Below are 12,040 nucleotides of genomic sequence, written 5' to 3'. Positions count from 1 at the left end.
ACCCCTCCTTTAAAGTGCAGGCATTGTACTTCCCATTTCCAGGACTCAAGTCCGACTATATGAAAATAACCGGTTTCCCTGAATCCCTTCACTAAATATTACCCTGCTCACACTCCAACAGATCGTCAGGTCCCAAGTATCATTCGCCTCCATTCACTCCTATCTAATACGCTCATGCACGCTTGCTGGAAGTCCAAGCCCGTCGCCCACAAAACCTCCTTTACCCCCTCTTTCCAACCCTTTCGAGGATGGAGTGAATGATGGTGAAAGCTTTTCTTTTTCTGGCCACCCTGCCTTGGTGGGAATCGGCCAGTGTGATAATAAAAAAAAAAATATGACAGGGTGGATAGGGGAGCAATGTGAGAAATGATGCAAATGCATGGAATAGGAGGTAGGTTACTGAAAGCAGTGAAGAGTTTCTATGAGGATAGTGAGGCTCAGGTTAGAGTATATAGGAGAGAAGGAGATTATTTACCAGTAAAAGTAGGCCTTAGACTAGGATGTGTGATGTCACCATGGTTGTTCAATATATTTATAGATGAGTTGTAAGAGAAGTGAACACTCGGGTGTTGGCAAGAGGTGTGGGGTTAAAAGATAAAGAATCTAACACAACGTGGGAGTTGTCATAGTTGCTCTTTGCTGATGACACTGTGCTTTTGGGAGATTCTGAAGAGAAGCTGCAGAGGTTGATGGATGAGTTTGGTAGGGTATGTAAAAGAAGAAAATTAAAAGTGAATATAAGAAAGAGTAAGATGATGAGGATAACAAAAAATCAGATAATGAAAGATTGGATATCAGACTGGAGGGAGAGAGTATGGAGGAGGAGGTGAATGCACTCAAATATTTAGGAGTGGATGTGTCAGCAGATAGGTCTATGAAAGATGAGGTGAATCACAGAACTGATGAAGGGAAAAAGGTGAGTGGTGCACTTAAGAGTCTATGGAGACAAAGAACTTTGTCCATGCACACGTGAGCATGTTAGACAGCAACAAATGGAGACAAATGGTTTGTAGGACTTGACATGCTGTTGGAGTGTGAGCAAGGTAACATTTATGAAGGGATTCAGGGAAACTTGCAGGTCGGACTTGAGTCCTCGAGATGGGAAGTACAGTACTTGCACTCTGAAGGAGGAGGGATGTTAACCCTTTCAGGGTCCGTGCTGTAGTTCTACGGTTTTGAGTTGAGCGTCCAAACCGTAGAACTACGCCATGAGCTCAACTCGCTCTGATAAGCTGTGAGCGGTAAATTTGGGCCTAGATTCGAGAGAATACATCTATTTGGCACGTGTGCACCACATAAAACAAATCCTGAAGCACACAGTGCATAATGAGAAAAAAAAAAAAGACCATAATTTTCGATTAAAACAGAGATTTTGCAGTGTTTTTCCTATGTTTTTTTATGGTTTTATTTGCGATTTCTTGGTCTCATTTGATAGAATGGAAGATATATTACAGAAATGGAGATGATTTTCATTGGTTTTAGTAATGGAAATGGCTTGAAACTGAGCTCAAAGTAGCGGAAATGTTAAATTTTTGTCGATGTTCAAGAGTAAAAAAAATGACCTCACATGTCTAATACACGCCAGCTGGTGGGTCTAATATACATTCACAAATGTGGAGATATTATTTATACTGTACAATTATTACAATATTGCATAACAGTAACTCTTCTATTTTTTGGTTTGAATAAAAATTCATTATGTGAATAAAAAATTAAAATGGAATCAATTTGTAAAGCCTGAAAACGTAACTGATGAACAGAGGAAATGTTAATTTAGTGCCAGGAATGCCTGCATTGTTTATTCTGGACCCTATTTTGAAAATGGAATATTTTGAACTTTGCGTTCAATTGGCCAAATTACCAATTTCTGATCATTTTATTTTGCAGTTGAAACAGTTGACCTGGCGATTTCTTGTGCTCAATCGAAAGAATAGAAGTAGTACTAGTGAAATAGCTAAGAATTTGGTTGATTGGAATAATGTAATTGGCCTAAAATGGGAGTCAAAGTTGGCAAAATCGCCGATTCATAAATATCGCTGACGCATCAAAATTCACTAGAGCATAATTTCGTAAATTTTCCATCAAATTTTGTACTTTTTGTTTTATTACCTTCAGAAAAAGATTCTCCACCATTCCATAAGAAAAAATAACAAAATTATTTTTTGAAAATTCTTGGACCTTGGTGCACACTCTGAAATTTGGCCTCTGGACCCTGAAAGAGTTAATGTTGCAGTTTTATAACTGTGGTGTAAGCACATTTCTGGCAAGACAGTAATGGAGTGAATGATGATGAAAGTTTTCCTTTTTCTGGGCCACCTTGCCTTGGTGGGAGACGGCCGATGTAATTTAATAAAAATAAAATAAAAAAATTAGGTTCTGTGATCAAGTCTACCTACCTGGAGTAACAGTAACTGTAGAGTTTCTTCTATTATATTTATTTACCTATTTAATAGAACTCCTGCTTCTTTAGAGCTCTCATGCATTTTGCTTGGATCTATGTTGGCAAAATTAGAAAGATCATTTCCAGAGCAATAGTAATCTCCTGATCCAGTAATTGCAGTGATGACAGTGCCAGGATCTTCTGCAGCTTCTTTAAGAGATTCGATCCATTCTTCATACATCTGTAAATAAAATATGTATTACATATCACAAATATCTTATACCTCTGATATACAGTGGTCCCTTGATAATCGTAAGGCTCGATAGTCGTAATTTTTGAAAATCGTAATGTTATTTTTGTCAAAACATTGGCTTGCAAATCATCGTTCGTCCCAGACACGTACACATGGCTCCGAGCCGCCTCGCCCTCCCTTCCCAGCCAGTGTGCCATTGTTTACCAGCGAGTGACGGTCCCCTCACTTGTTCATACGAAATATTTCATAATACATATTCCATTCATTTTAGTGCTTGCATCTGCTAAATAAGCTACCATGACTCCAAAGAAAGCTCTTAGTGCCAGGCCTTTGGTAAAGAAGGTGAGAAATATGACTGAATTCAAGAAAAACATCATTGAACAATATGAAAGTGGAGTACGTGTGGCCGAACTGGCCAGGGTGTATAACAAACCCCATACAACCATAGCTTCCATCATGGCCAAGAAAAAGGAAATCATGGAAGCTGTTGTTGAAAAGGGGGTAAATCTTTTCTTTCAACAAACCGGCTGTATCCCACCAAGGCAGGGTGGCCCAAAAAGAAAAATGAAAGTTTTTCTTTTTAAATTTAGTAATTTGTACAGGAGATTGGGTTACTAGCCCCTTGCTCCCGGCATTTTAGTCGCCCCTTACAACACGCATGGCTTACAGAGGAAGAATTCTGTTCCACTTTCTCATGAAGATAAAAGGAAATAAACAAGAACAAGAACAAGAACTAGAAAGAAAATAGAAGAAAACCCAGAGGGGTAAGTATATACATGCTCGAATATGTATGTGTAGTGTGACCTAAGTGTAAGAAGTAGCAAGATGGTACTACCTGAAATCTTGCATGTTTCTGAGACAGAAAAAGGGACACCAGCAATCCTACCATCATGTAAAACAATTACAGGCTTTGGTTTTACACTCACTTGTCAGGAGGGTGGTACCTCCCTGGGTGGTTGCTGTCTACCAACCTACTATGCTGACAAAAATGAGATCACCAGTACTCGAAGATGTTGAGAAGTTATTATTGGTTTGGATAAAAGAGAAACAATTAGCAGGAGATAGTCTTATGCAGTCAATTATTTGTGAAAAGGCTAGGCAGTTGCATGACGATCTCAAAGAAATTGCCTGCAACGAGTACTGATATTTGTGAATTTAAGGCCAGCAAAGGCTTGTCTGAGAGATTTAAGAACCGTAGTGGCATACACAGTGTGATAAGGCATGGCAAGGCTGCCAGTTTGGACAAAATTACAGCTACAAAATTCATAGATGAATTCAAGGAGTACATAGAGGCTGAAGGATTGAAACCTGAACACATGTTCAATTGTGACAAAACAGGCCTCTTTTGGAAGAAAAAGCCAAAGAGGACCTACATTATTCAGAAGGAAAAGGGACTGCCAGCACACAAGCCTACGAAACACAGGCTTACGCTCATGTTTTGTGCTAATGAAAGTGGGGATAGCAAAGTGAAGCCGTTACTAGTGTACCATTCTGAAAATCCCAGTGTGTTCAGGAAAAACAATGTTATGAAGAGTAAATTGTGTGTGTTTTGGAAAGCTAATAATAAGGCATGGGTCACGAGGGAAATTTTTGTCGAGTGGTTCAATGAAGTGTTCGGCCCTAGTGTGAAAAATTACCTCCTGGAAAAGAAATTGGATCTCAAGTGCCTCCTGCTAATGGACAATGCACCTGCTCATCTTCCAAACTTGGATGACCTAATTCTGGAGGAGTTTGGGTTCATCACAGTAAAATTCTTGCCCCCTATTACCACTCCTCTCCTCCAGCCTATGGACCAGCAGGTCATTTCAAACTTTAAAAAACTCTACACCAAAGCAATGTTTCAAAGGTGCTTTAATGTGACCATAGACACTCACTTTACCCTAAGAGAGTTTTGGAAAGATCACTTCAGTATCCTCCATTGCATAAGCCTTATAGGTAAGACTTGGGAGGGAGTGACTACCAGGACTTTGAACTCTGCTCGGAGAAAATTGTGGCCAGATTGTGCCCACAAGAGGGATTTTGAAGGGTTTGGGGCTGACCCTGATGAGCCTATGACAGTTGTGAAATCTACTGTGGCATTGGGGAGTTCCATGGGGTTGGATGTGAGTTTGGAGGATGTGGAAGAGTTGGTGGAGGACCATAACGAAGAGTTAACCACTGAGGAGCTGCAAGAGCGTCACCAGGAACAGCAACAGACCGCAGCTCAGAATATTGCTGCAGAGGAGGAGGAAGAGTGATGGAAGAAGTCACCTTCTTCAGAAATTAAGGAGATTTTTTGAAATGTGGGGTAGGATGGAAAGATTTATGGAGAAACATCACCCTTACAAGGCTGTTGCAAGCCATATCGGCAACTTGTACAGTGACAAAGTCTTGGCCCATTTTAGGGAAGTTTTAAAGAGATGCCAGAAACAGAGCTCTCTGGACAAGTATTTAGTGCCACAGGTGTACAGTGACTCTCAAGCTGGTCCTAGTGGCATTAAGAAACAGAGAAGTAACCACAGAAAAGCACTTGGTACCTGAGGTGTTGATGAAAGGGGATTACCCTTCCAAACAGTAACTAATCCAATCTCTCTCCTCCTCCAGTTTTTCATACACTAAGAAGAATTGCCAATAAAGGTAAGTGTTATGCTGTTAATGTTTCATTCATCACATCCCACTGCATTGTGTATGTACTACATCTATATTTCACGTAAAAATTTTTTTTGTTTAATACTTCTGGGTGTCAGGAACGGATTAACTGTATTTACATTATTTCTTATGAGGAAAACGGATTCGAAAATCATCAATTTCAATAATAGTCACACTTCCAGGAACAGATTAATTACGAAAAACTAGGGACCACTGTACAGTACTGTAGTTGTTCATAAAAAAATTAATACATGTACATGTAACAGAAATTATTTTATTTCTTTTTTATTTTTTTAATTAATATTACTTTCTAAGATTTTGTTCACCACCATATTTACTAACAGTCCATTTTACTTTTGTACATTTGATCACTATACAGGTCTCCCTCAACATTCGCGAGGGTTAGGGGATAAAGAGCCTCGCGAATGTAGTAAAACCGTGAATGTTTGGTGCCCCAATATATTGTACGGAAACATATTACAATACTGCTTCCTTAACTTGTTGAACCATGAATAATCATAAAATACACGAAAACGTCGTAAATCGTACTAAATATATACATGTTAAGCTTTAATAACGTATGTTATTTAATAACATGTATGTTATTAAATACCACAGACTCCACCACTGCCTCCACCACTGCGAGTCCCTACAACCCTCCCTCCGACCCCCGCAACTGGCAGCCAGCCCTCCCACCACTCAGTGTGGTGAGTGTTTTGTTTGTTCATTATTTGCTATTAAACTACAGAATAAATAATGTAAACCCATTCATGACTGCATATTGGAATCGCTATTAGGAAAGGTATTAGACGGTGACATCATGTGTTTACTCTTGAACACAGCAAAGAATTGAACATTTCTGCTATTGCTAATAATAACAATAGTTATTATTAGCAATTTTTCTTTAGAATCTCCCATAAGCACAGTATCATCAGCAAAAAGTAACTGTGTCAATTCCCATTTTGAATTTGATTCCCCAAAATTTAATCCCACCCCTCTCCCGAACACCCTAGCATTTACTTCCTTTACAACCCCATCTATAAATATATTAAACAACCATGGTGACATTACACATCCCTGTCTAAGACCTACTTTTACTGGGAAGTAGTCTCCCTCTCTTCTACACACCCTAACCTGAGCCTCACTATCCTCATAAAAACTCTTTACAGCATTTAATAACTTACCACCTATTCCATATACTTGCAACATCTGCCACATTGCTCCTCTATCCACTTTATCATATGCCTTTTCTAAATCCATAAATGCAATAAAAACTTCCCTACCTTTATCTAAATACTGTTCACATATATGCTTCAATGTAAACACTTGATCTACACATCCCCTACCCACTCTGAAACCTACATGCTCATCCGCAATCCTACATTCTGTCTTACCTCTAATTCTTTCAATTATAACCCTACCGTACACTTTTCCTGGTATACTCAGTAAGCTTATTCCTCTATAATTTTTACAGTCTCTTTTGTCCCCTTTCCCTTTATATAAAGGGACTATACATGCTCTCCGCCAATCCCTAGGTACCTTCCCCTCTTTCATACATTTATTAAACAAAAGTACCAACCACTCCAACACTATATCCCCCCTGCTTTTAACATTTCTGTCATGATCCCATCAGTTCCAGCTGCTTTACCCCCTTTCATTTTACGTAATGCCTCACATACCTCCCCCACACTTACATTCTGCTCTTCTTCACTCCTAAAAGATGGTATACCTCCCTGACCAGTGCATGAAATTACTGCCTCTGTTTCTTCCTTAACATTTAAAAGTTCCTCAAAATATTCTCGCCATCTACCTAATACCTCCATCTCCCCATCTACTAACTCCCCTACTCTGTTTTTAACTGACAAATCCATACTTTCCCTAGGCTTTCTTTACTTGTTTAACTCACTCCAAAATTTTTTCTTATTTTCATTAAAATTTCTTGACAGTGCCTCTCCCACTCTATCATCTGCTCTCCTTTTGCACTCTCTCACCACTCTCTTTACCTTTCTTTTACTTTCCATATACTCTGCTCTTCTTATAACACTTCTGCTTTGTAAAAACCTCTCATAAGCTACCTTTTTCTCTTTTATCACACCCTTTACTTCATCATTCCACCAATCACTCCTCTTTCCTCCTGCCCCCACCCCCCTCCTATAACCACAAACTTCTGCCCCACATTCTAATACTGCATTTTTAAAACTATTCCAACCCTCTTCAACCCCCCCCCCCCCCACTACTCATCTTTGCACTAGCCCACCTTTCTGCCAATAGTCGCTTATATCTCACCCGAACTTCCTCCTCCCTTAGTTTATACACTTTCATCTCCCTCTTACTTGTTGTTGCCACCTTCCTCTTTTCCCATCTACCTCTTACTCTAACTGTAGCTACAACTAAATAATGATCCGATATATCAGTTGCCCCTCTATAAACATGTACATCCTGGAGCCTACCCATCAACCTTTTATCCACCAATACACAATCTAACGAACCACTTTCATTACGTGCTACATCATACCTTGTACATTTATTTATCCTCTTTTTCATAAAATATGTATTACTTATTACCAAATCTCTTTCTACACATAGCTCAATTAAAGGCTCCCCATTTACATTTACCCCTGGCACCCCAAATTTACCTACTACTCCCTCCATAACATTTTTACCCACTTTAGCATTGAAATCCCCAACCACCATTACACTCACACTTGATTCAAAACTCCCCACGCATTCACTCAACATTTCCCAAAATCTCTCTCTCTCCTCTACACTTCTCTCTTCTCCAGGTGCATACACGCTTATTATAACCCACTTTTCACACCCAATCTTTATTTTACTCCACATAATCCTTGAATTAAAACATTTATAGTCCCTCTTTTCCTGCCATAGCTTATCCTTCAACATTATTGCTACTCCTTCTTTAGCTCTAACTCTATTTGAAACCCCTGACCTAATCCCATTTATTCCTCTCCACTGAAACTCTCCCACCCCCTTCAGCTTTGTTTCACTTAAAGCCAGGACATCCAGCTTCTTCTCATTCATAACATCCACAATCATCTCTTTCTTATCATCTGCACAACATCCACGCACATTCAGACTTCCCACTTTGACAATTTTCTTGTCAAATGATTTAGATAAAGAAAAATTGGATATCAAATTGGGGAGGAGGAGTATGGAAGAAGTGAATGTTTTCAGATACTTGGGAGTTGACGTGTCGGCGGATGGATTTATGAAGGATGAGGTTAATCACAGAACTGATGAGGGAAAAAAGGTGAGTGGTGTGTTGAGGTATATGTGGAGTCAAAAAACGTTATCTATGGAGGCAAAGAAGGGAATGTATAAAAGTATAGTAGTACCAACACTCTTATATGGGTATGAAGCTTGGGTGGTCAATGCAGCAGCGAGGAGACGGTTGGAGGCAGTGGAGATGTCCTGTTTAAGGGCAATGTGTGGTATAAATATTATGCAGAAAATTCGGAGTGTGGAAATTAGGAAAAGGTGTGGAGTTAATAAAAGTATTAGTCAGAGGGCAGAAGAGGGGTTGTTGAGGTGGTTTGGTCATTTAGAGAGAATAGATCAAAGTAGAATGACATGGAAAGCACATAAATCTATAGGGGAAGGAAGGAGGGGTAGGGGTCGTCCTCGAAAGGGTTGGAGAGATGGGATAAAGGAGGTTTTGTGGGCAAGGGGCTTGGACTTCCAGCAAGCGTGCGTGAGCGTGTTAGATAGGAGTGAATGGAGACGAATGGTACTTGGGACCTGACGATCTGTTGGAGTGTGAGCAGGGTAATATTTAGTGAAGGGATTCAGGGAAACCGGTTATTTTCATATAGTCAGACTTGAGTCCTGGAAATGGGAAGTACAATGCCTGCACTTTAAAGGAGGGGTTTGGGATATTGGCAGTTTGGAGGGATATGTTGTGTATCTTTATATGTGTATGCTTCTAAACTGTTGTATTCTGAGCACCTCTGCAAAAACACTGATAATGTGCGAGTGTGGTGAAAGTGTTGAATGATGATGAAAGTATTTTCTTTTTGGGGATTTTCTTTCTTTTTTGGGTCACCCTGCCTCGGTGGGAGACGGCCGACTTGTTGAAAAAAAAAATAATAATAATAATAATAAATACGATATAATTGAAGAAGGTAATTGTGCAAAAATACGAGGGAGTGGTTGACACATCGTAAGTGTGACTTTGTTTATGCTGGAGTGAACATTAGTCTCCCTGCTCTTCCAAACATTTCACAATAATTCAGCGGTTGAGGCAGTGGTATTTAATAACATATATGTTATAAATAATAATAGTACATGTTATTATTAATAACATGTATTATTATTAACATGTATGTATTTAATAACATATATGTTATAAATAATAATAGTACATATTATTAATAACATGTATTATTATTAACATGTATGTTATTAAATACCATTGCCTCAATCACTGCCTCTACCACTCCAGTCACACTCAATCTACAAGCACCAAACACAATGAATTATTGTGAAATGTTTGGAAGAGCAGGGAAACTAATGTTCACTCCAGCATAAACAAAGTCACACTGACGATGTGTCAACCACTCCCTCGTATTTTTGTACAATTTCCTTCTTCAATTATATCATATTTATTATTATTATTATTATTATTATTATTATTATTACTACTACTACTATTGTTATTATTAGCTGTAGCAGAAATGTTTAATTCTTTGCAGTGTTAAAGAGTAAACGCATGATGTCACCGTCTAATACCTGTTCGAATAGCCATTCCAATATGCAGTCATGAATGGGTTTACATTATTTATACAGGAAGGCCCCGCTTTACAGCGTTTCACTTTACGGCGTTCCGCTAATACGGACATTTCAAATTATGACCAAAACTCGCTATACGGCTCCCCCCACCTGACTTTCTAATACAGTCACCGTGCCCCACCCTGTTTGTTTACATTCTCCATGAGCTCAGTAAGCACTAAGTCTCTCCATTTTGTCTGGAAACTCCAAAATTTCAAATGTTTTAAAAAGTTATTTCATATTTTATATATACTCTGATAATTATACTTATGTATACCTGTACCTAAATAAACTTACATACTGTGCTGGCATGCAGGTACACATTAAAATTGGTAAGTGTCTTATGTCTCCAGACGTCATATTAGTAATGATAATAATAATCATCGAGTCATTTAAATGTCGTATATTACGTTAATATACACATTTTCATTAATCCATCTATGATATTTTTTTCAAAATTATATAATAAACACGATGCATAACATATAAATAAGATAAATACACCCCACAGTAGAATAAATAAACATAAATGTGAGATGTGGTAGCAGACGACTTGCACAAGTGACGCCATATTAGAAATGATAATAATAATAATAACAATACTCACCGAGTCTCATTAAATGTCGTATATTACGTTAATATACACATTTTCATTAATCCATCCATGATATTTTTTTCAAAATTATATAATAAACACGATACATAACATAAAAAGATGATAAATACACCCCACAATAGAATAAATAAACATAAATATAAGATGTGGGAGCCACATAACTTGTACAAGTGATGGCAAGAATAACATTTTCTCTAATCTAACATAAGAGAAAATGTGTTACTGGGGGTAACTATAGAAAATTATTCCTTTCGTATGTATGTAAGTTTATTCAGGTATACACAAATACAGTTACATAGATTATCATACATAACAACATATGTCTAGAGAACCTAGGATAACCCAAAAAAGTCAGTGTGACTTATTTCCATTGCCTTCACTCAGAGCTTCATTTCTTCTCAAAATGATGTTACATGAGAATGGGAGTGTTCTTCTTTATTAATTCTACCATATCAATGTAGAGACAACCTGTACACAATGTAACTTGTACACAAACCAGACGTGTACACTTCGTTTGTTTACAAAACTTACGTTCGCCTGGTTTGTTTACATAACTGCGCCTGTCCCCTCTCATGTACTCATTCTTTCTCTCTCTCATTTATTCATTTTATCTCATTTACTTACTCCTGACCCTACATTAAGACTACAAATATTTTAAGGTAAGTAATGAGTGAACTGCATATACATTTTATCGCTATGGGATGCTTAAATATCATAGAATATATGTGTGGGTGGGTTGGCCTGGTATGGTAGCCCGGCTGACTACCATACATACCACACTTGATTTTTTACAATAAATACTACTCATCTCACCCTATATTTTAAGGTAAGTAATGAGTGAACTGTATATACATTTTATCGCTCTGGGATGCTTAAATATCATAGAATAGTATGTGTGGGTGGGGTGGCCTGGTAAGGTAGCCTGGCTGATTACCATACATACCACACTTGATTTCTTACAATAAATACTACTTGTCTCACCCTAGATTAAAACTATAAATATTTTAAGGTAAGTAATGAGTGCACTATGTGTGTATTGTACTTTTTTATTGTTTTTTGATGCCTGGTTCTATTGCTAACTTAATATATGTTAGTGTAAACTTGTTATCTAATGTTTGTATGCATTTATAAGTGGAAAAAAAGGGTGTTTCACTTTACGGCGGTTTCCGCTTTACAGCGGTAGCCTGGAACCTAACCTGCCATATAAGTGGGGCCCTGCTGTATTGTAGTTTAATAGCAAATAATGAATAAACAAAACACTAACCACACTGAGTGGTGGGAGGGCTGGCTGCCAGTTGCAGGGGTCGGAGGGAGGGTAGTAGGGGCTCGCAGGTGGCGGGAAACGTAAATATGATTTGGCGGCTGGGAATTTGGTGGC

At 38.3% G+C, this 12,040-nt stretch overlaps 1 protein-coding gene across 3 annotated transcripts in view; it reads right to left on the bottom strand.

Moving 5' to 3' along the window:
• LOC128694615 (enoyl-CoA delta isomerase 2-like) overlaps positions 1–12,040 on the bottom strand; it is a 223,433-nt gene that overhangs the window by 121,150 nt on the left and 90,243 nt on the right. For all 3 annotated transcript variants that reach the window (XM_070088394.1, XM_070088385.1, XM_070088389.1), the window contains exon 5: positions 2,443–2,621. In XM_070088394.1, coding sequence (XP_069944495.1) covers positions 2,443–2,621 — 179 coding nt within the window. The remainder of the gene's footprint in view (positions 1–2,442; positions 2,622–12,040) is intronic.

The sequence above is a fragment of the Cherax quadricarinatus genome, chromosome 2, assembly GCF_038502225.1.
Source record: "Cherax quadricarinatus isolate ZL_2023a chromosome 2, ASM3850222v1, whole genome shotgun sequence".
In the NCBI taxonomy this organism is placed as follows: domain Eukaryota; kingdom Metazoa; phylum Arthropoda; class Malacostraca; order Decapoda; family Parastacidae; genus Cherax; species Cherax quadricarinatus.
The sequence above is the reverse complement of the archived record's forward strand: the minus strand, read 5'-3'. Positions and strand labels throughout refer to the sequence as shown.